Source organism: Podarcis liolepis (genome assembly GCF_965112155.1).
Source record: "Podarcis liolepis genome assembly, chromosome: 7".
NCBI lineage: Eukaryota > Metazoa > Chordata > Lepidosauria > Squamata > Lacertidae > Podarcis > Podarcis liolepis.
The window spans coordinates 61,697,706-61,722,491 of record NC_139561.1 but is presented as its reverse complement, the minus strand read 5'-3'; the positions used below and the strand labels follow the sequence as shown (position 1 = coordinate 61,722,491).

Genomic DNA, 24,786 nt, shown 5'->3' with positions numbered 1-24,786 from the left:
TTGCCATGAAACTGGGACCCAGGGTTTAAATTGCGCCTCAGCACAGCAGCCCCTGGCCAGGGGGCCTTAAGCTTCCTTTGTAGAGTGTTCTACGTGTGACCCACCAGTCAGGTTTGTATTGTGGCCTCCTGGCTGCACACGGCTGTATTTCCCCACCCACCCTAGTCTCAGGCAGGCTGCCGAAAATAAAAGACTTGTCATGCTTCTGCTGGACTGTTTGTGCATGGCTGATGAGCAGCTTGGTCTGTGAGTCTACTGCCGACTTGCCATAAGGACTAGAAGCTTGAGGTTGAAGCGCGGCAGAGAACTGATGGAGAAACTGACCAAGAAGGCTTTGAGCTTAATGAGGGAATTCTGAATAGATGAAAGAGTGCAGGTCTCTCCAAGAGCAAATCTGGGATGATTCAGAAAGACATGCATGGGGAATAGCTGCCACACTCCATGGAGTGCTGGCTTTATTCACAGCTGTGACCTCAGGGGCCATGACTGATCCCTCCTCCCCCCAAAAAACTTTGCTGGTCATGCCAGTTATTAGTGCAATAATGGGATTCTGAGCCCCTTGTCACCACAAAAGTGCTTCCTTTCACCAGTCCCCAGAGAATGGCTACAAAGCCCCCCCCCCCCTTTTTCTTTTTATAAGTGATTAAATATTTAAAATTCTGGCTCAACTCTGATGGTGCTCAGAATATTACAGGCTGTGTGCGTCTCTTGTTCTGCTTGTTTGAGATCAGCATTTTCCCTGGTTGCTGTTTGGGAAAGAAAGACAATGTGTAAAAATGGTTTTGTTGCTTCCCCTTGGATAGCTGGGAAATGGTTTGGCCTCCCTGTGGCTGAATTGAGTGGGGAGGGGCCCCTCAGGCTCAGGAACCAAAAGTGGCCCCCAAGACCTCTCTGCCTGGCCCTCGGGACCCTCCTCTTTATTGTCACATATGCTGGTAGCTTATTCCACACCCTGTAACGATGAATTCCACCTGGATTGTGTGTTGTGTGAATAAGCATTTCCTTTTGTCTGTCCTGAGCTTGCTGGCAGTGGGTTTTCCCTGAGCAACCCTAGAGCTTTAGCCTTCTGAACAAGGAAGTTACAATGCCGCTAAAATGTCTGCATAATGTAGTAAGTTCATTCATAAGGATACAGCTTTTTCTTCTGATTTTCTTCTAGTTAAATAGGTGAAGCTCTCGTTCATTTTTCAAAGGGGCAAAGTCTTGCAAGCAAGGAAAAGGCAAGCAAACTTTACAGCATACTGGTATTTCACCTTAATAAATGAGAGCTCAATTATGGGCATTTGACGATATTTCATTCGCTTGCTCTTTTTCCTCTTACTCATGGGAAAAAGCAATGAGCTCTGGTGCCAGCCTCCACAACTGCTGGAATTCCTACTGAGACACTCACCAGTTTTGGAGATTTTACCATGCATTGCTCCCAGACTTCTAACTTATCTTTGTAGGCTAGAAACTTAGGAATGTAGGAAGCTGCCTGAGTCAGACTATTGGTCCAGCCAACTCAATATTATCTACACGGACTGGCAGCAGCTCTCCAGTGTTTCAGATGGGGCTCTTTCCCAACCCCACTGAGAGGTGCCAAAAATCAAACCTGGAACCTTCTTGTATGCAAAGCTCTACCACTAAGCTACTGCTCCCCCCTCCAAAAAAAGCCTTTAAAAATCTGTGAGGTTGTTTTCTGGATGCAACAGAGATTTCTGCTGGTCATTAGGTATTTGTCTCTCTTCTCTGATGTTGCCATGTCTTGGACTTGGTTTGCACATAAAGGGAGGGGAAGTGATAAAGTTCTAAGGTGGTAGAGTGCTGGGCAAGGATCGCATATTAGAACACTTCCCTGCACTTAGAAAGCTAGCCCAGAAGGGGGTGTGGGCTAAAACGTCTCCCCCCTGATGTGCTTGCCTTCTACTTGCAGGGAGATTTTACTATTGCAGGAAGATCGCTCCAAAGTGGCACCTCCTGCTGACAGAAGAAAACTTTTCAAGCTTGCAAATTCAAGTCTCCGTCTTCATTTCTCTTAAAAGAAGCTGAGAGGCTTCAATAAACTAAGATAAGATTGACATTTGGGGTGCGGGTGTGGCTAGGAGCTTCAATGGCTCATCCCCCAGATTTTGCAGCAAAAAAGTGTTGTGCCTCTAGCTCTGGTTTCCGAGACCCAGGCTCCGTCAGCTGCTCCATGCTGCCACCTACGGGCCATGCCTCCCACCTGCAGCTTGGTCAGATGCACTGGTGGCGAGTTCTTGAGGGTTCTCTAAATTGTTGGTGTCTGAGGTGGAAACTCCAGCTGTCTTCCATGGGCTGTGACCCAGCGAGAAGTCCTTCTGAGGAGAGGGTTGCTGAGAATGCTTCCACTTCCAAGTTTCCACCTGGTCTGTGTTTGATCAGACTCCAAGCCTGGCTGGACCAAGAGATGGCCAAGTGCCAAATGTACTCTCCCGCTCTCAAACATGGCAGCTCCAGTGTGAGTTATGTCCATCCCCCTTTGAGCATGGCCTGCTTTGGGGCTCCACTGCTCCCTGGTGAGCCCATGCCCTCCTTTTCCAAAGAAAGGATTGGCTAAATTGAATAGGCTAAAAGGGGCCTCCCTGCTTCCTTTTGCCCAGTGGTGAAGCTGCATGCTCTGCTACCAGGGGCAGAGAGCAGGCAGGGGCATGGCTGGTGCCCCCCAGGGGCATGACATGCATCCCAGGGGCATGGCATGCCACCCATGGGGGTGTTACACACATCCTGGGGGTGTGACGTGCTGCCTGCAGGGGCATGACATACAGTCCATGGGGGCGCGGCACCCAGCGTGTGCAGGGGTACACGGCGTGTGTCCAGGGGGGCTGCTGCAATGGCACCCTACCAGAAAAGTGGTGCCAGGGGCAGTCCGCTCCCTCCGCACTCCTGTTCCTCTGCCAGTGCCTCTGCCACCTGACCGTTTTAATTGTAGGTGTTGGATAAGGAACCTGGGCTATGATCCCTCTCCATAGGGCAGTCCAAAGAAGACCGCACCCTTGCTCTGTGGTGTAGTGGTTAGACTACAACCTGTGGAGGGGGAAAGCGAGCGTTCAAACAACCCTCTCCATCATGAAGCTCCCTCTGCCCGCCCTACCTCACAGGGTTGCTAAGAGGATAAAGTGGGGAGGCGGAGAGCCAGGCACGCCACTCTCATATCCTTGGAGGAAAGCCAGGGCATAAATGTAATCCTAAATGCACACTTTATATAAAAAAGGAAGCCTTGCCAGTCTCCATTCATTTCTCCTTAACATTTATATATTATGGTTGTATTTTTTTTATTTATTTTAAAAAAACACTTTAACTTTAAGAAATCCCAAAGTGGTTTACAGTGGTGGATTAAAAATATATCAGCACAGTAAAACATTATTGATAAAACAGAGCAAAATAGTAAAATATAATAAAAACAGTACATTTAGAGGGTTTTTTGAGAAGTTAAAAAAAACCAGCCCAGGAGATTATTTTATTTTTTTATTTCATAAGATTTATACACTTGATTGTAAAAAAAACAAACCCTCAAAGCTATTTACAAAAAGATAAGATGATAAAATCAAGAAAAAATTGCAACCTTAACTTAAAACAGATTAAAATTACACCAACTTTCTAAATCTATGTTGAAACAGTGAAGAAAATCTTTGCCAAATAAACACTGCCACATTTCCTTCCCTATCCTTAGAGTTATTTGATCTTGTATCTTATTTTCTTACAGTACGTACAGGATGTGTTGTGGGGTCTGCTGACTAGTTCAGTGAGTTGATTTAGACTGAACTTTCTGACGGTAGCAGCTGTTTGACGGTGGAACTGCCTACCTTGGAAGGTTGTGGGTTCTCCTTCCCTGGAGGTTCTCAAACAGAGGTTGGGTGGCCATCTGTCAGGGATGCTTTAGCTGCGATTCCTGCATTGCAGGGGGTTGGACTAGAGCACCTTTGGGGGTCCCTTCCAACTCTCCAGTTCTATGATTCTATGAAAGAGGAAGAAAACAGTGTCAGAGGTATGTGCCATTGCCAGCTCGGGCTAATCTGTGTCCCCCTCCTCTTGTTGTTCCAGATTTCTCCTGGTCTTCAGCTGTCTGGTCCTGTCTGTGTTTTCAACCATCCCAGAGCATCACAAATTCGCCAACCAGTGTCTCTTCATCCTGGTAAGGGGGGCTCCTCTGGCCCCCTCCTCATCTGTCTTGCTCTCCTGTCTGCCCATCTTAAGTCTGTTCTTCATTCTTGCAAATCCCTTCTCCCCGCCCTTGGTCTTGCAATCCTTTCTCTTCAGCTGGCTTTCCTACAGGGCCAGCTCCAAGTTTGTAAGTAAGGGACTTAGGGACCCCCATTCCATTCCCTCCAAGAGGGTGGTAGCAGCTCCCTCCCACCATTCTCGGTTTGCTTGCCCCAGGAAAGGAAGAAGAATAAGCAGAAAAGTTTGGATTTGATATCCCGCTTTATCACTACTCGAGGCCACAGAGTAGTTTAGGAGGGGGCTGGGACAGGCTGTGTAGCAATGGAGACTGGTCCTTTAGGGCAACCGGGGGGAGCACTGCCCCACCAACCTCAGCTTACATCTACTTTCCTGCCTCCTGCCTTGCAACCTTTGCAGGTGGTGGCAGCAGTGGCTGTCAGCTTCCTTCTCCTGGGTCTCAGTGTTGCCCTTGCAGAACTCAGCAGCGGGGAGGAGGAGGAGGATGGAGACAGTTGCCTCTGGCGCCACCTGCTGTTGGCCTCCCTGCCTTCCACCCCAGTGGGCACCAGCCACCATTGCTGTGTTTGCAAGTCTACCCTCCAACAGAGGGATACGACCACAGGACTTGGAAGGACAGCCAAGGAGTGGCCTCTATCGCCCCAAACCTCCGCTAATAGAGGCAGCTGTCTCATTTGGCCTAATGGTAGGGCCAGTACCTGTCAGATGCTTTGCTTGTGGGCTTCCTGGAGGACTCTGGGTGCATAATGCTAGCTTAGCTGGATCTTTTGGTCCGATTTGGTAGCAAGATTCCTCTTCTCATAGCCGGCAGTCCTGGTGGTGAACTTTATCCATATGGAAAAGGCGGGTGACAACTTGGAGGGAAGGGTGACCAAACCCAGGGGAAGGGGGTGGGCGAGAAGAATCTTTAAAAAAAGCAACTTTCCCCCAAACTGTCAGAAACGGCTGACACTGGAATTCTCCCAACTGAGATGGAGACTAAATTAAGAAGGTCCGTGTGACTTTCCCTCTAGTAAGCAAAATAGGGGTTTGTTTGTGAAAAAGGAAAGAAAGGAAAGTGAGGCGATAAGGCAGGACAAAGCTGACACGGCGGGAAAACTTGCCCTTATTGACTAGCGCTCCAAGGGTGCAAGAAAAGGATGCAAGCTCATACGGGCTTCCTGGGCAAGGGTGCTGAAGTGCCACGCTGGCTTTCCATTCAGACCAGGAAAGATGGAGAGGCTTGTGAAGCTGCCATCTCTGAGGGAAGGGTTATAATTCATTGGCAGAGCATCTGTTTTCCATGCAGAAGGTCCCAGGTTCAGTCCCTGGCATCTCTGGGCTGGCAATATCCCCCCCCCCCAAAAAAAAAGCTGGAACCCTGGAGAACTGCTGTCAGTCAGTGTGGACAGTACTGAGCTAGATGGAGCAATAGTCTGACTCCGTAGAAGGGATCTTCCTTTGTTCCTATTTAAACCATCCCTTTATTTGGAACCACGAGGGCTGGAATCTTACTTTAGCAAAAGGGAAGGGCCAGAGCTCAGTGCCAGCGCCTCCGCTTTGTGCACAGAAGCCCCCAGGTTCAGTCCCTGGTGTCTGCAGGAAGGACTGGTAATGTTCCCCATCAGAAACTCTGGAGAGAGCTGCTGGCAGTCAGTGCGGACAATACTGAGCTGGGTGGACAAAGGGTCTGGCTTGCTATAAGGCAGATTAGCTAAGTGGAAGGCAGATTCCTAGGTCCCTACTGCAGTGATTAACTTTATGGATAAAAGGTTGGGTTTCTTCAGTTACATGAGAAACCATGGCTCCATACCTCAGCTGTACAGTGGTACCTTGGGTTACATACGCTTCAGGTTACAGACTCCACTAACCCAGAAATAGTGCTTCAGGTTAAAAACTTTGCTTCAGAATGAGAACAGAAATTGCTTGGCGGTGGCACGGTAGCAGCAGGAGGCCCCATTAGTTAAAGTGGTGCTTCAGGTTAAGAACAGTTTCAGGTTAAGAACAGACCTCTAGAATGAATTAAGTACAAATTAAGAACGAATTAAGTACTTAACCTGAGGTACCACTGTACATGGAAACAGCTGCCGTAGTTCCTTGGCTTGAAACAAGGGTGTCCTGTAGCAGACTCCCCTGTAGCTCAGTAAAAGCCTCTGCTTTGCAGGCATCACCAGATGGGAATGGGAGAGACTTTTTTTCCTGGAACCCTGGAAAGCAGCTGCCAGTCAGTGTTGACAGTACTGAGCTAGATGGTCCAATAGTCCAACTCTGTGTAAGGCAGCTTCCTGTGTTCCTACGAATAGGCCAACCAGGCTGGTGCTCACAAGTGGCTTTGCAGCTGAAGTTCTCTGGGGGCTCTCATAATACGTCCCCCAAATATCTATTCGAAAGTGAATTCCCGGCATCGGTGTAAACCAACTTCCTCCACCTTCTCCAGAAGAGATCCTTTGCTATCTGAGGTCTGGCCTTTGCTTGGGAGAGGGATCAATGATTTTCAATGAGGACATTTATATTTAGAAAGCAGGTCCCTATGCCACCCTGCCCTTTCCGGATTCTAATTTCTGCTTGTGGGGTCCATGGGGGCCTGCCGAGGTGGCCTGGTCATTGGGCTGTGGCGGAAACTGCTGGGGGGCGGGGGAAGAGGTCTCATTTTTTCCTGACATTTGGTAGTCGCATAAGGAGGAATCTCATAGCTGGACTTCTGGTCTGATCCAAGCCCCACCTGGTCCAATGTCCTATTTCAGCCAGCCTGTTAAGATGCCTCTGGGAAGCCATTAAGTGGGAGCCTCTACCTGCAGCTCATTCCCTGGGCCTGACATTCAGAGATTATGCTGATTGTCTCTTGAACATGGAGGCTCCATTTTAGTTGTCATGAGTAATCAAAGAGGTATTTATTTATTAGATTCCTTGCCATCCTTTACTGTGAAGCCCCAGGTTAAAACAATAGAATATTAGATTACAAGGATAATACCAGGTGAGAAATTATGGTTACAACAATGCAATATTGAATTATAAAATGCAGCCGCTGCTGCCATAAGACACATTATCATGAGTTTGTTTAAAGTCTTTCAAATTAACAGCTGTCTCTTAATTTTTACGGCAGCAAATTTTGTAAGTTAACTGTGCTTTATGAAAGACCGTTGCTTTGATCTGGTTTTATTTTTCCTTTTTTTATAGGGGTTCAATAGCTATCTTTAATATGCTTTTGTGGGAGGAAGTGTAGCCTCTCTTATGGTACAGTAGTCCTGAAAGGCGAGGTGTAAATATTTTATTAAATACAATATATGAGTCCGAAGAAGCATGTTCCTTTATTGATTTTAAACTTAGCCACATGTCTGCTTATTTGGGTGACTTTCAACACACACACACAAACATACAGGGGGGCGGGGCAAGTTCTTACTATTACTGTTAACGGAGAGTGATTTCAGAAGTGTTTTGTAGCTTTCTCCTGCCTGGTTTACCCCTCTCCAAAACCCCACATCTGATTTTTTCTGTTCCTCTCTCCTCCTTTGCAGGAATTTGTCATGATTGTGGTTTTTGGCATGGAGTACATCATCAGGGTCTGGTCAGCCGGCTGCTGCTGCCGCTACAGAGGCTGGCAGGGACGCTTTCGATTTGCCCGGAAACCTTTCTGTGTCATAGGTACGCCTTTCGTTTTGCTCTATAGCAGCCAGGAGAGAAGGAGGAATCACAGGAAGGCGTGCACAGCTGGACCACATCTTTGCACCGAATGTGTAAACCACACCCACCTGTTAGCCACCAGACATCAGGAATAGCAATCTGTTATCCTTAATCTAAGCACTCAGATATGCACTGCACTAAGATCAGGAGATAATTCTGTGCCTGCTGCCTTTCAAAGAGCAAACAGAGCTTCATTTCTGATCTTAGTGATGTGCTGAGATCAGATATAAGCCTGTACCTGCTGCTGTGGCCTGAACTTTGTGCCAGGGGGGTGCCATATGACATCAGGTAATTGACAGATAGGTGGCCCCAACCTGCCCATCAAAAATGGTCCACAGAGGGTGAACCAATTCTGGATGGGGCCCTCTTCCTGTATCTAATTCCCCACTGCTGATACAAGGCTAGCCAGCAACATTGTTCTTGGGGTAGTGTGCATAGAACGGTAACATACAATTTAAAAAGACAATTTCATATTTTATTTTATTTTTTGAATAACCCAACTTGCAACATAAAATTCATTTTCTGGAAGAAAGGAGAATCAAAATAGACAATTCAAAAGTACATCATGCAGCTCGTAAACAGGGGCTGAAAAGGCTAAAATTGTATATTTGTAAAAAATAAATAAATGCAGGTTGTTAAAAAAGAATAAAAATGTTCCAGAAAGACAGCAAGGCAGGCATCAGATGGTTCTTTCTTAGGAGGGTGTCCCACGGCTAAGCTACTAGTGCTGAAACGCCCCTGAGCCTGCAGCATCCTTTCGTGGGGGCACATGGAACAAGGGCTCTGAAGATATAAGGCTTACAGCAGTTACTGTATATATAAGAGAATATGATTTTTCAGGGATCTTGGTCTCAAGCTACTAAGGGCCCCAAAGGTTAATAGGACCCAGAAACAGTGAGATCCTAGATACAGGTGACCTTAAGCCATCTAGACCTTATGTTCCCCTTTCACAGAAGGTTTTTAATACCTTCTTCATGATTTGAATAAAGACATCCAAGTTGTTTTACTGCAGTTCTTAAAGAGCTCTGGGTGGCCTTTATCTCAAGCCCTGCTTTGTCCTTTAGAGACCCACATTTTTCTTAATTTTTGCTGAGCTATCAAGTTCTCTTCACCAAGGGCGGCCTTGAATGCCACCTACTGGACGTCCTGAGCACTGCATGCATTGCATAGTCTTACTCGCTTCGCCGCAGGAGAGCTGGTGTAGCCCTTTGAAAAGAGAACTTTAAAAATAGTTCCGTTGCCCCAGTCTCACAGCAGTGTCACTGCATAGCACGCCTTGCCCCAAGAGGTTATGTTATCTTCCTCCTTTCTATTCTGTCTACAACTGAAGATGCTGTTTTTAAAACAAGCTTTTGATTCCATGGTTCAGTTTAAGTACCGGTAATTGCTTTTGACTTTTGGCTGTTTGGGTTCTTATTTATTGATGCAGCTTTTAGTTAGACAGTTATACTGGATTATTGTTATTTTTATGTCTGTTTTTATATTTTGCAAGGTGCTTTGAATTGCTCTTGCAGTTCAGTGGCAGAGCATCTTATTTGCATACAGAAGATCCCAGGTTCAATTGTCCACATCTCCAGTCAGAGCGGAGAGAGGCCTCTGGAGAGCCACTGCCAGTCAGTGTCAACAGTATGGAGCTAGATGGACCAGTGATCTGACTCAAAATAAGGCAGCTTCCTATGCCCCTGGGACACATTTTTATACAAATAATTAAAAGACTTTTCATAGTTCAGGGATGTGTGCTTCCCTATCGCCCCATTAGAACGTAAACATCCTATGAATCTCTCTCTCTCTGTACTTTTGGCCCAGTTGCAAATCCTTGGTGCAGGTCAATTCTGTGCCCAGGGCAGCTGTCTACCAGGTCCACCTGGTACGCAGGCTGAGACCCTACCTGCCTGCAGACTGTCTTGCCAGAGTGGTGCATGCTCTAGTTATCTCCCACTTGGACTACTGCAATGCACTGTACGTGGGGCTACCTTTGAAGGTGACCCGGAAACTACAACTAATCCAGAATGTGGCAGCTAGACTGGTGACTGGGAGTGGCCACCGAGACCATCTTGAAAGGCCTACATTGGCTCCCAGTACGTTTCAAAGTGTTGGTGTTGACCTTTAAAGCCCTAAATGCCCTTGGTCCAGTATACCTGAAGGAGCGTCTCCACCCCCATCGTTCTGCCCGGATGCTGAGGTCCAGCACCGAGGGCCTTCTGACAGTTCCCTCATTGCGAGATGCAAAGTTACAGGAAACCAGGCAGAGGACATTCTCGGTAGTGGCGCTCACCCTGTGGAATGCCCTCCCACCAGATGACAAAGAGATAAACAACTACCTGACATTCAGAAGACATCTGAAGGCAGCCCTGTTCAGGGAAGTTTTTAATGTGTGACATTTTAGTGTATTTTTGGTCTTTGTTGGAAGCCGCCCAGAGGAAACCCAGCCAGATGGGCGGGGTACAAATAATAAATTATTATTATTATTATTATTATTATTATTATTATTATTATTATTATTATTATTATTATTGGTGCTGCTTCAGGTGACCAGCTTCTGTGCTTAGGCAGAGGGTTTTTGCTGAACACACAGGGGACCGGCCCACACCTTGGGCCCTGGATCACGCTTGCTTTCCCCTTCTCTTCTTCTGTTCCAGATTTCATCGTTTGCATTGCTTCTCTGGCCGTCATCGCTGCTGGCACCCAGGGGAACATCTTTGCTACCTCGGCACTGCGCAGCATGCGCTTCCTACAGATCTTGCGCATGGTGCGCATGGACCGCCGCGGCGGCACCTGGAAGCTCCTGGGCTCAGTGGTTTATGCACACAGCAAGGTGAGTTGGCAGCTTATACAAAGTTCCAGGAGACCACGTGGTCTCTTAATAAGATCACTATTTGTTTGTTTGTTTGTTTGTTTGTTTGTAATATTTCTCACTTGCCCTTCACTGTAAGGTCCCAGGGCAAATCACCAAAAATATAGTACACAATTATAAAAACAGATAAAAATGTTACAATTAGAAAACGAAGCAAGATACAGTGGTACCTTGGGCTACAGATGCTTCAGGTTACAGACACTTCAGGTTACAGACTCTGCTAACCCAGAAATAGTACCTCGGGTTAAGAACTTTGCTTCATAGAATCATAGAATCATAGAATCATAGAGTTGGAAGAGACCACAAGGGCCATCGAGTCCAACCCCAGGATGAGAACAGGATGAGAACAGAAATAGCGCGGCAGCAGCGGGAGGCCCATTAGCTAAAGTGGTACCTCAGCTTAAGAACAGTTTCAGGTTAAGAACGGACCTCTGGAACAAATTAAGTTCTTAACCTGAGATACCACTGTAATTCCAAATGGAACAGAACTAAATAGAGAGAATTGGCATGGACTATATATCAGAGTGGCCTTCTCATCTTCTAGTGGGAATGATTATGTGTGGCGTCCAAGCCAGCCAGCCAACCCCTCCACCAGGAGACTAGAAGCAATAAGAAACCAAGCAGGGCATTCCACTCACCATCTGCCCAGTTTTCCGTTTTCATTTTTAAGTGACATTCAACTTTCTGTGGACACTTAGCTGCTCAGTCATCATTAGGCTGGTTTGGGGTGTGGGCGTGTCTCTTTGGGAGGCTGCTTTTCTTAAAACTGTACTTCTGCAAAGCTCAAGGTTCCCCTGAGCATGATGCTATCTCCTTGCATGGATTTCAAAGCCCCCCCGGAGAAACATTGAATGACTCCAGAGAATCGCCAGTCATGTTGTGGCTTTTGTAGTTTAGGAAGGCCTTTCTTTCCTGGTACTTTTGGGTATGCTCATATCTCAGTAGAAGAGCCCCTGAATCTTGCACTCTGTTCCATAACTTAGGTTTCTGTGTCCTATTCCTTTGGTTTTCTAGCTGGCTTTTTATGTCTTCAGCTAGGACTGCTTTGCTCCAAGTTCCTTTTCAGGTTACTTGCTGAAGTTCACTTTTGTGTGTGTGTGTTTGTGTGTGTGTGGGCAGGAGCTGATCACAGCTTGGTACATCGGTTTCCTGGTCCTCATCTTCGCCTCCTTCCTTGTCTACCTGGCAGAGAAAGATACCAACAAAGATTTTCTCACCTATGCAGACTCGCTTTGGTGGGGTACGGTAAGTTAGACATCTTTTTGATCTGGCCTGCTCTTTCGTCTTGGGATGGGCAGGGAGGGAGAAGAAGTTAAGTTTGTTGGGGGGATGTTTCAACTGACCTGTTGAGAGCACACTGGGTGCTTAGGAGATGTGGAGGACCAGGCTATGCGCTCCCTCCACTGTCAGAGACAGTATGCTAGGAATTGCTGGAATCACAAGTGGGGAGAGTGGTGTTGTGCTCAGGTTCTGTTTGTGGGTTTCCCATAGGCATCTGGTTGGCCACTGTGAGAACAGGATGCTGGATTAGAGGGGCCATTGGTCTGGTCCAGAAAGGTCTGTCTTATATTCTTAAGATGCAGGGGGTGGGGACGACTGAGTGCAGAGAATATCCTCCATAGTCTGTGGAGGGGGAAGAAATTGACTTCAATTTGCTATTTAATATGAAGCTGCCTAATTCAGGTGGTGCTGTGGGTTAAACCACAGAGCCTAGAATCATAGAATCATAGAATCATAGAGTTGGAAGAGACCACAAGGGCCATCGAGTCCAACCCCCTGCCAAGCAGGAAACACCATCAGAGCACTCCTGACATATAGTTGTCAAGCCTCTGCTTAAAGACCTCCAAAGTAGGAGACTCCACCACACTCCTTGGCAGCAAATTCCACTGTCGAACAGCTCTTACTGTCAGGAAGTTCTTCCTAATGTTTAGGTGGAATCTTCTTTCTTGTAGTTTGGATCCATTGCTCCGTGTCCGCTTCTCTGGAGCAGCAGAAAACAACCTTTCTCCCTCCTCTATGTGACATCCTTTTATATATTTGAACATGGCTATCATATCACCCCTTAAGCTCCTCTTCTCCAGGCTAAACATGCCCAGCTCCCTTAGCCGTTCCTCATAAGCCTAGGACTTGCCGAACAGAAGGTCGGTGGTTCGAATCCCCGCGACGGGGTGAGCTCCCGTTGCTCGGTCCCTGCTCCTGCCAACCTAGCAGTTCGAAAGCACGTCAAAGTGCAAGTAGATAAATAGGTACCGCTCCAGCAGGAAGGTAAATGGCGCTGCTCTGGTTCGCCAGAAGTGGCTTAGTTGTGCTGGCCACATGACCCGGAAGCTGTATGCCGGCTCCCTCGGCCAATAAAGTGAGATGAGCGCCGCAACCCCAGAGTCGGCCACAACTGGACCTAATGGTCAGGGGTCCCTTTACCTTTAATTCATGCTTCCCATAACAAAGCGAATGGCAGCCATCCTTTGAAATTCACACTTCTTTGAATTTTGTAATGTCCTTCTCCAACCAAAGAGATGGGTGCAAAAATGCATATATTAAGGGAAAGTGTGCATAAAAATATGAATGTAGCATGAATGTAGCAAACATGAATGTAGCAAAATGCTGAGATTGCCCTTTTACATGTATTGTTTAATGTTCATCCTTACACTTACAAGGAACCCATCATATAGTGTGACAGTACTTAATTTCTGAGACTCCTTTCCTGTTAATATTAGGCAGGTGCCCTTGTTGTATTTTTTTTTAAGCCTGCTAGAAGCACTTTCATTTAGGCAATATAAAGTACCCAGATGTGTACTTTTATTATTATGAATATTTTATGCTATTTATGTAAGCAGCTTAGAGCTTTTTTATTTCAAGCAGTATATACATCTTGTTAAATTTTTAAAAAAATCATGTTAAGGGAAATGGCTGGCAAAATCTGTATATTTGGCAAAGTTGCATACAAAAATGCGTGTATTAGGAATACACACACACACACACAGAGAGAGAGAGGACTTTGCTAAAAAACAAACCAAACTGATGAGGAAATAAGAACATAAAAGACCCCTACAGGGGTTTCCTGCAGCCAATCAGAAGCCATGCTTTGGTTTTTGAACGTTTTGGAAGTCAAACGGACTTCCGGAATGGATTCCATTCGACTTCCAAGGTACAACTGTAGTTGATAAAGACCAGAGGGGTCCAGCATCTTTTTCTAAGAATGGCCAACCAGATGCCCCAATGGGAAACCTGCAAGGAGGGCCTGAAAGCAACAGACGCAACTCTCCCCATGTGAAATTCCAGCATCTGGCATTGGGAGGCACAATGCCCTCCAGCACAGAATGTAGTACATTGCCGACATGCTTAGTAGCCATTGACAGCCTTATCCTCCATGGAATTGTCTAATTCCCTTTTAAAGCCATCCAAGTTGGTGGACATCACAACCTCTTGTAGGAGCATATTCCATTGTTTCACTGTGTAATGTGTGAAGAAGTGGTTTCTTTTTGCTACTCCTGAATCTTCCAACATTCATCTTACCAGTAATTGAATATTCCTGAGTTCTAGTTAAAGAGAGAGAGAGAGAGAGAGAGAGAGAGAGAGAGACCTTCTCTTTTGCCACACTGTGCTCCCCACCCCTACTTACACACCTTTTATTTAAATCAAAAAATTCAAAATGTTTGTAACCTTTCCTCATAGGGGAATTGCTCCACCCCCATGATCATTTTGGTTGCCTTTTTCTGAACCTTGCCCAGATCCAACTGGGGGTGAGGCAACCAGAACAGGACACGGGATTCCAAGTGTGGTGACACTGTAGATGTTTGTAACGGCATTATGGTGCCTGCAGTTTTATTTTCAGTATGTTTTGTGGTGAATTGAACTTAAGAAATGAAAAGTGTTGTGTATCTCTCAGCTTCACCAGAAGTTGACGTGAATCTAGTGGATGCCAGCCTAGTCCTAGCCAGTCATCCTGACTGAGATAGCTCAGTCGGTAGAGAGTGAGATTCTTAATCTCAGGGTTGTGGGTTCGAGTACCATGTTGGGCAAAAGATTCCTGCATTGCAGGGGGTTGGACTAGATGACCCTCATGGTCCCTTCTAACTCTTTAATTCTGTTCTATTCTATTCTCAGATGTTGTTGGGCTACATCTCTCATCAGCCAGCATGCCCAATGGTCAGGGCTTGCGAGGGCTGCTGTCCAACAACCTTTGGAAGTTGCCAGGTTGACGGCAGGGTGATGGTAAAGGATTTGTATTGACCTCTCCTCTTCTGCTTTCAGATCACACTCACCACCATTGGCTACGGGGACAAGACCCCCCAGACGTGGCTGGGCCGGGTGTTGGCAGCCTGTTTCGCCCTCTTGGGCATATCGTTCTTTGCTCTACCTGCTGTAAGTAGGTGCCAATGAGACCTGGGGGAGAGGCTAACAGGGATGGCAGACTGGTGGGTAGGGGGAAGTGAGGAGACACCAATGCCCTTGTCTGGCACAAGCAAGTGGGCTGGTGGGCTTTTCCAAGCAGTTGATGGGGCTCCTCCTCCAAAATTAGGCCTTGACCTCTGTTTTCTTGCTCCGTTTCTCTTTTCCACACAGGGGATCCTGGGCTCGGGGTTTGCTCTCAAAGTCCAAGAGCAGCATCGGCAGAAGCATTTTGAGAAGAGACGGACACCGGCGGCCAACTTGATCCAGGTGGATAGAAAGGAGAGAAGAGTTTGCTGCAAGGCCCTTCTCCAGCTCTGTGGGTGGGCTGAGATCCTGGGATTTCCCCCCACTTCTTTATTTGTGATAGCCAAATCCTTGCCCTTGTAATTGTGGAGGTATGCTTAGAAGGGTGTGGACAACACCTCATGGAATGGCTGGAATAATCCCCCCCAAAGAAACCAGGTGTTACTTATTTAGAATCACAGAATGGTAGAGTTGCAGGGATCCCCAAGATTCATCTAGTCCCTGCAATGCAGGGATCTCAAATAAAAAATCCCCTTGAAACATTTTTACCCTGCTCTTTAGGCTCTTGCAGTTGCTTATGGAAATCAGCTAAAAGGCACGGCACACGAGGAAGGAGGGATGGGTGGGAAGGAGGAAGGGAGGGGAAAAAAGCAGGGCTGAGCAGCAGTTTCTTAAAGTAATATAGCTCCTCCCCAGGACAAACAATATGACAATGTATTATGCAAAATAAGATAAAGTAAGCAAATTTGCATGGATCACAGTGTGGAGCTTTTCGTGGCACAAAAGGGGGGCACAGCTTAGTGGCAAAGCATCCCTGGCAATGGATCTTGAGTTGGGGAAAACGACACTCTGCCTGCCTTAGAAAATTGATGACAGTGGGAACAAGGGCTCATGCAGATTTCCACTTGTCCCATTGCTTTCCACTGGGAAAACCCATGGTTTAGCACTGATCGGAACAAACAGCAATTGGGTTTTTTGCAGATTGCCAGATTCAGTGGTAAACAGCAGGTTTCCCTGGGGAAAGCAGCACGGCAAATGAAAAACCACTCTGCCCCATGCCTAGAAAGCATGGAGCAAGCCCTAAGTATCATTGCTAGTAGAGTAATGGTCAAGTGGGAGGGGTCACAGTTCACAGTACAAGATTGTGCCTAAGGTCCCAGGTTTAGTCACCACTCTCTCTGGATAAAAATATCTCATCAGGGCTCAGAAAGAAAGACTCCCTCTCTCTTCCTGAGATCTCAGAGAGCCACTGCCAGTTGGAAGAACAATGTAAGCCCTATTTAAGGAAAATGCAACCCCAGCCCCCTTCTCTTGCTTAAATACAATAGCTGATCATGTCATAGGAAAAGGTGGTGGGTGGGAATCCCATCAGCTTTTCCCAGGACTCTGGTTTTCCTATGAGCTCAGCATGTTAACCCCATCAAAGCTGGATCCAAAGGGGAAACTGCTAAAGCTAGCCAGGAAACCTCCTCCAAGTCCTAGAGGTTTGGGTGTAGATGGCCTATCTCCCATGCTTACGTATATTATTATTTTTCACATAAGAAGCAGCTTTTTACTTGAAACACTGGAGGCTTTAGCCTATTGGCCCATCTAGCTTAATATTGTCTACACCGACTGGCAGCAACTGCCCCACTCCCAACAGCCCTTGCAGCCAGCACAGCCTGTGGTCAGGGGGTTGATGGGAGTTGGAGTCCAACAAGATCTGGCATGCCCCTGGCTGGTTCCCCTGCACAATAATATCATTTATTAAATTTATATCCTGCCCTGCCTCCCCAAGAAGCCCAGTGTTGCAGTCTGGTCCTTTCCCTTTTCTGTGACCTCCTTCTTGGCCCCCTTTCCCCTCCCCATGTTGCATGCTCAACCCAATTCTGATTCAGTTTTTCTTTGGCTGTCCCTCCATCTGCCCTGCATTTTATAATATAGAACCTGCCATCGGGGCAAAGAACAAAAATCCTGGTGTATTAGCCATGTGCCTAGATTGTTTCCCTTCCATTGTTGCTGGAAAGGTGATGCTTCTGACTCCTGCGTTATCTCTCTGGTTCAGAGGACTCTTGTGACAAAGGGGACTCCTCCTGCCCCTCCCATCTCCTCCTGTCAGCTTTCCTGCTGCCCCACTGCTAAATGCAACTCCAAGTTGCCTTTCATTCGCTGAAAGGCCGACAAGGAACAGCTGGAAATGGACAGTGAGCGAGACAAAAGGGGAACGCACTCATTGTTTCAGCACACAAAGCAATCGCAAGGACACAGCTCTCTGCCCCCTTTGCTCCCAAGACGGGCTCCTCTGTCCTTCCCCACCTGATAACGCTGGCCAATTCAGAAGGCCTTGCTTTCTGGAGCAGATGGAAAATGGTGATATGGCCGTCCACTTTCTTCCACCCCACCCACAATAATTCCCTATAGAGCATTTCCCCACCCCCAGAAATAAATGGGAAATGATTTGGGAGAAACATCTCAGAATATTGAGCTGCTGTAATTTGAGGACTCCTGGGAGAAGATTATGGGCTCATCATCCTCTGGTTTAGGCCCCAGCCCTGTCCCCCTGCCTCTGCCCCAAATCCTCTCTATGGGGTTGAGCGTCTCATACTCAAGGCATCTGATCAAATGAAACAGATTAATACTGGAATGTGTGATGAGACAAAGCATACCTTACAGAGGGCCTCTGTGTTAGACTGAGGAGTACAGTGTCTAAAGCCAGTTCACAACAATGTCATGGTACAGGGAGATGTGACTTTCCAGCTGGGCCATCCCTACCAGTGTTGTGGAGCACAGAGCTGAATACACTGTGTGACATGCCCCCACACCTGCCTAAGGTATCCAAAAAGCCCCAGGTTCAATCCCCGGCTTCTCCAGGTAGGGCTGGGATAAGTTCCTTGCCTAAAAGCCTGGAGAGCTTGCTGTCAATTCTGAGACAGTTCTGAGCTAGATGGGCCAATAATCTGACACATCTCAAGACAGCTTCCAATGTTTCTACATGGCCAGCTACCTGAAGGTGGTGAGAAATACGGTCCGTATCTGTATGTGGAATGGGACACAAAGGGGAGCTCCTTTGTCCATTGCCCCATGCAGCAGAACCCCTTTCGCTATGGTTTGCAAATCAGAAGTCGCCCTTGTGAATGCAGGCCAGCACCACCACTCCCTTCATTTCCCAGCGTTAAACATGGCTTCGTGTTAAATGCACAGCGATGCCCTCTGTGATTTACAGAAATCAGATTCCCTCTTAACCATAGCTTCAAACCACGGGTACCGTTTCAGTTTTGTAATAGAACCACAACTGCCACTGTGAAGGGAGGGGGCAAGTTGCTCTGGAAAGTAAAGGAGGAAAATGGCGCTTGCATTGTGTGTGGACCACTTGGAGATTCTGTTACATTACAGTATGCGAGTATAAATGAATAAATGGAGAAGGAATCTTTTGTCCTGATTTGCAAAGATTGCTGCCTGGGACATCTGTGGGGTAAAAGGCAGCAGATTTTGGCCCCATTTCTGCCAAAGCAATAGTGCAATTCCTTCCCTGTGAAGCTTTTTCTAGATTTACCTTTAAAATCCAGTATCCTTTTTCCAACAACGTCTGGCCAAATGCAGGTTGGGTTGGTGGATGAGAATATACCTGGTCTTCTGTATTAGAAAAAGAAGTGTACAGACCATACATTCAAAGCATATCCACACACACCCCTCCAGAATCCTGAGAATTGTAGTTTACCCTTCAGGGATCTACAATTCCCAGTACCCTCAACAAACTACAGTTCCCAGGATTTGGGTGTGCTTTCAACGTATGGTGTGTATGCAGCGAAAGATGGTCCCGGTTGCAGTTTTAAACTGCTGTGTTTTTGTTGCAGTTTGGAGGTTTTACTCTTATCTTGTTTATCTCCTGTAACAATGCTGAGGTGGAGTCTATCTTGCATGTCTTTTTTAACTGTAGTTTCACCCAAGGGACTAGGAAAGCCCTAATATATCCCATTATACAGTCCCTTCCTGGCTTCTTTTCTGAGTCTCACATGATCACTTAGCTTCAGGGCTCCAGTAAATCACCCACAGCACATTTTTGAAAATGGCCATCCTTATTAGACCATTTCTGATTGTCTTATAAATATAGGGACACTGTTTGGTTTTTTTTTAACAAACAAACAAACAAACAAACACAATTCTGTGTTTTTTAGTTGTATTCATTGTATTTGCTATTCATTTTTTCTAAAAAAAAAAATTGTTTTTCCCAAATTGTTACAAATCAGATCAGATTACCGGTACTTAAATTTAATACAACTTCTTAAAATCAGGTTTCCAGCTCCTGTTGCAAACATATGCTGGTCATTTCCTCCCGAAGCCGCATCTTCTCTTGTTTAATGTCCAGTCATCATCCTTCACTAGATGTTAAGTTGTATTTGTTATTAATGCTGTTAATTGCTGATTTCACAGAAAGAAAGGGAAGGAGGGAGATATATATCTTGTTTATCTTGTTATACTGTGATATCTTTGTGAGCCACCTTGATTTCAAAATGAGAGAGTGTCAATCAGTAACAATAATGAGATGGGCACTGGGGAAAACAAGCAGTGCATAAAGAATATGCCCTTCTCTTTCCCTACCCCCATCCCCCTCGTCCCGGTTGGTGCAGGCTGCGTGGCGCCTCTACTCAACGGATGTCAGCCGGGCCTACCTGACAGCCACCTGGTGCTATTACGACAGCATCCTTCCATCATTTAGGTAGGTGTGAAGTTGCATTGATGGAGGAGCCTACTTGGTGGTGGGCCCCTAAAATTCACAGACTCTCTGCAAGCCAAGAGGTGGAGAGCCAGGGTTGGCTGGAATGGCTAAGCCAGTGGGGCTGATAATTAACATCAGGTTCAGGATGGCAGTGGTTGGACTAAAGTTACATTTTTTCCTGTTTTCTTTGTGGATTGTTGCCATTTCATGTAACAGTTTTCAATATAATGGACGTATCCGTTCCCCAGCAAATAAGAATGGTGGGACATTTGTGTCACTGACTTTCTGTCATTCATCCAGTGTTGGGTAGCTGGTGTTTGATAGATCCAAATCAGGGGGGTTCTTATGTTAACTTAAGTTAAGTTAATATGGTGAATTAATTTGGGGAAATGTTGCCATGCAGCAATAATCCACTGTTCTTTTTCTGTTCAGTCTATGCGCTAGTCAGATGTCTGTCTTTAAGATGGGAAGGGAGAGCACAGAGGGCCTGAACATTGCAGGCACTCAGGTTGAAAGGACAATGTCTCTCCCTCTCTCCCTGTGCAACACTCTTTTGCTTCCATAGTAGTGAATGACAGCCATTCTGTTGCACAAGAGAGGGGAAAAACAGGTGCCCTCAGGAGTGTGATGGTATGACTTTTAAAGGTGAGGCAGTGGCTTATGCCTCTCGTGCTGCTGTTTTCCCTGGAGCCAGTGGAGGAGTGAAACAGAACATCTGCTGGCTGAGGATTGTGTGCAGATCTCACACCCTCATCACAAGGCATCACACTTCCATCACAGTTCCATCCCCCTCTCCCTTGACACATGACCTTCCCATCTCAATCAGTGTCGGGACTTTGTTTGCAAGGACTTCTGTGGAGACTGGGAGTTGCGGTGTGGATGTTGGAGGAGACCCTTGGTCTTTACATGCTGATATATATACTGTACTCACTCACATACATATATACATGAATATGCACTGGTGGATGTGGACATACGACGCTGGCCTCTACTGAACCAGACTTGTTAATCCATCTCGTTAAGTTCTGCCTCATTTGACAGGCTCTTCAGGGTCTCAAGTAGGGAGTTATAGCAACCCATAGTAGAAGTCATATGACAACCCAGCCCAGCAAGTTTGCACCACAGAATCAGAGAATGGAAGAGTTGGAAGTGAGACAAAGGGTCGTCCAGTCCAACCCCCTGCAATGCAGTTGTCAGATGATTGATTCTGCAAAGTATAGATAATGACTTCCATACTTACCTTTATATGGCCTGATTCCACGGCTGGCTTCAGAAAACATCTTCAGTGCTGCACACCCTGTTGCAGAGGCAGCCAAACCTTTGGGGCCAGTAAGCACATCTGGAATTTTGAGAAAGTGCCATGGGTGCCTGCCTCCCAATGGCTGCTGCCAGGGTGTGGCAGAGCACAAAATTGCTGCCGCATCTACAATAGCAGGGGGGAAAAACAGGGCTACAAAGCAGCCCCCCCTCCCAGAACCCCCTCAAGTCAGTGGGAGAAATGGCATGTATATCAAGTGCCTCCACGTTCATTCACAGAAATAAGCTCTTTGCACTTCTCAGAACAGAAGGGAAGATGGATGTCCAGCCCTGGCGTCCCGTGGATTGCAGGCGTGTTTGAAGGGGGCAGGTCCAACGTAAGAGGGCCTGAATCTGTGAAAGCAGGAACCAATCCGGAAAAGCTATCAGTCGTTCATGCATTGTAGATTTTTGAGGGGATATTTTCTGAGAGCTTTTGTGGGCACAATAAGAAGCAATTACATTAGTGCCGGTGGGTACAACTTGGGCAATCTCTGCTGTAGCAAGATGAAAATATAGCACTCTAAAGAGCAAGGTGCTGCAAGTTCCTGTTTTGTTTGCCTGCTATTTTATTCATTCTTATTTATTTATTTATTTATTTATTTATCAATCAATCAAAAGATTTCTACACTGCTTTTCATTTACCAAAAAGAATACCACAGTGGTTTGCACAATAATAAGGCATAGTAAAGGTAAAGATAAAAGGACCCCTGACCATTAGGTCCAGTCGTGACCGACTCTGGGGTTGCGGCGCTCATCTCGCTTTATTGGCCGAGGGAGCCTGCGTACAGCTTCCAGGTCATGTGGCCAGCATGACTAAGCCGCTTCTGGCGAACCAGAGCAGCGCATGGAAACGCCGTTTACCTTCCCGCTGGAGTGGTCCCTATTTATGTACTTGCACTTTGACGTGCTTTCGAACTGCTAGGTTGGCAGGAGCAGGGACCGAACAATGGGAGCTCACCCTGTTGCGGGGATTCGAACCACCGACATTCTGATCAGCAAGTCCTAGGCTCTGTGGTTTAACCCACAGCGCCACCTGCATTCCTTATAAGGCATAACAGTATCCAATAAAAATTAGTAAGCAGTAAAATTGTCACAATCACCAAAGTCTACTAATAATATGAAAGGCTGGGGTAGCCAGCATGGGGCTAGTCAGTTGTTTTGCTGTACAACTCTCAGCATCTCGTCCCATTGGCCAGGCTGACTGAGAGTGATGGGAACTCTAGACCATTGTTTCCCAACCTTGGGTACCTAGCTGTTTTTGGAGTACAGTTCTTATCATCCTAGACCACTGGTTTTGTTAGCTAGGGATGGTGGGAGTTGTAGTCCAAAAACAGCTGGAGACCCAAGGTTGGGAAACACAGCTCTAGACCATAACATCCTCAGGTCACCATGTTGCTACCCTTGGCCTGGATGAACAGGCATGTCTTCCATCAGCAGTGAAAGCACCCCACAGCTGCGGCATAACTTGCTTTGACAATACAGTAGCTTTGTATGCAGTTCACTCTGCTGCCATCGGAAGGTTAGAGATGGCATATTTTGTTGTGTCCAGTAATTTCAATGTGTTTTCAAGCTGTGTGCAGAACCAAGCAGTTTATAAGGTTCAGGTCCAACTATGAAGCCTCACCACTGCAAGGTTTTGACCAGGCATTCAAAGGCAAAATACCAAAGCCGAACACCTGGAACCCCCCAGTTCAACAAACCCACCTTGGCCAATTCACACCTCAGAGAGACCAACTCAAACAACTGAAAGAATTATGGGTTACCCCCCATCTTTATTCCTCCCCTTTAATTTCTGCATGTTAGATTGATATTATTATTATTATTATTATTATTATTATTATTATTATTATTATTATTTTCTCCCCCCCCCTTTTCAAAGCATTTTAATTTCTCCATGTTTTTATTTGGACCCACCCCTAGAGAACTGGTCCTTATGTTTGACCACTTGCACCGAGCTCGCAATGGGGGGCTCAGGAACTCTGAGGTGAAGAAATTCCCCGATGGAGCTCCACCACCGTATCACTCCTTCACCTCTGGCCTGAAAACCATCCATCCTCCATTTTGCTCGGGGGAAAGGTAGGGTCAAAGCCTCTTCCATGCCTGTGGTGTGTCCCCTCTGTCTGTCTGGTGTGTTGGCTCTTTCTCACTCTGCTGCTGCTGCCTTCTGGTTTAACATCTGACAGACGGTGAACTGGCTTCCTTCCATTCTGCAATGGCCCTTTGACTTTAATGCACCACCAGTCCTTGTTCTTGGCCTCCCCCTTCTGACTGGAGTCTGCCGCTACATCTTGCCTATTCTAATTAATCATTTTTAACAAGTGCATTTTCTACAGAGAACTTGGGCGTTTGTGAATTATAGCTGTCACCATCCTGGCCTTTTGGTGTGGATTGTAAGACTTCACTAACAGTGGGAATCTAGTTTTCTATCACAGATTTTAGTGCCCACCTCAGAACCCTGAGAACCAAAGTTTTTAGGATATGTTTCTTGCTGCTGTGATTGTAGGGCAGAATGAATAGACGATGGAGAATTTGTTTCTGAAGACTTGGAGGTTAGGATTGGGCTTCTTTATTCTGCTCTCCAGTAGTTACAAAGAGGTTTAGGGAATAAGCAACACAAGCTACTTCCTCTGTCTCTCATCCATGTGATCAGGAAATCTGCTCTGAATCAAAGGGGTGGCAGCAGTAGCATAGCGTGGATTACCTGTGTCCGGGTTAAGGAAAGTATCCTTAGCAATGCCTGCCAATAGGCTGAAATGAAGGGGCAATAGCTTGGCAACCTGTCCGATTTGCAGCTGCAGTGCCCCATGAGTGTCAAGCACAGCTGAGAGTGGGATGGGGATTGGTCGGGAGTGGGTGACTTTCTAAAGCCTGTGCAGAGGGCACCCTAGCAACCAGCTGCTGCCCAAATCCACTCCCCAGTCCACCCATGTGAACATTGGGAGATTTTTTGTGTGAGTGGGAGGACGCAATATTTTTCATTTTTCATTACTACTTTCTTTTTCTTTTGAAATTTTGCACCCCTAAGAACTTTGTGCCCAGGGCAACCACCCCGTGGCCCTGCCCATGCTATGCCACTGGGTGGCAGAGAGTGACAAGAGGGGGAAGATCTGCAAGGCAGAAGGTATGGTGATCTATGCACATGGTGACCGGATCAGAGATAGAGACTTAAAAAAAGACATACATTTTATTGGTTTTTAACAGCTATAATTAAACCTGTAGGTTTTTAATGCCTACATCATGCACATATAAGAAGGAGAATGAAGCAGAGACACTGCAAAATAACTGAATTATCTGAGACATAGCCTCTCCCAAAGCAAGCATGAGTGGCTGGACGTCTGACATTGACATCATTTCTTTTTACATGGCTGTTGTACGGGAACCAGAACTTGTTATACGGATCATGTTTAGTTTGGCCTCTGACAGCTCTTCTGTGTTGTGTTAGATATGGCACTTGGGTCCATATTTGTAAGAGGAGGGACAAGGGACATCTGCTTTAGGAGCAGAAAGCTGTTTATAGAACCTATAAACACTGACAAGGGTTTGGCAACTTGTGGGGATGGAAGGTAGGAAGCCGAGACTACAAAGTTTGTGCTTCATGGTGCTGGAAATCCATTGTGTGTTTGTTCCTTCATAACAGGCAGGCAGCAAATATTTCTTGAGGCTAAAAAGGTAAAATCTG

At 46.4% G+C, this 24,786-nt stretch overlaps 1 protein-coding gene across 4 annotated transcripts in view; it reads left to right on the top strand.

The window, feature by feature from the left end:
- KCNQ4 (potassium voltage-gated channel subfamily Q member 4) overlaps positions 1-24,786 on the top strand; it is a 92,644-nt gene that overhangs the window by 52,492 nt on the left and 15,366 nt on the right. For all 4 annotated transcript variants that reach the window (XM_083511601.1, XM_083511603.1, XM_083511602.1 and 1 more), the window contains exons 2-9: positions 4,042-4,132; positions 7,674-7,800; positions 10,479-10,654; positions 11,813-11,938; positions 14,948-15,058; positions 15,260-15,355; positions 19,720-19,808; positions 23,028-23,183. In XM_083511601.1, coding sequence (XP_083367727.1) covers positions 4,042-4,132; positions 7,674-7,800; positions 10,479-10,654; positions 11,813-11,938; positions 14,948-15,058; positions 15,260-15,355; positions 19,720-19,808; positions 23,028-23,183 — 972 coding nt within the window. The remainder of the gene's footprint in view (positions 1-4,041; positions 4,133-7,673; positions 7,801-10,478; positions 10,655-11,812; positions 11,939-14,947; positions 15,059-15,259; positions 15,356-19,719; positions 19,809-23,027; positions 23,184-24,786) is intronic.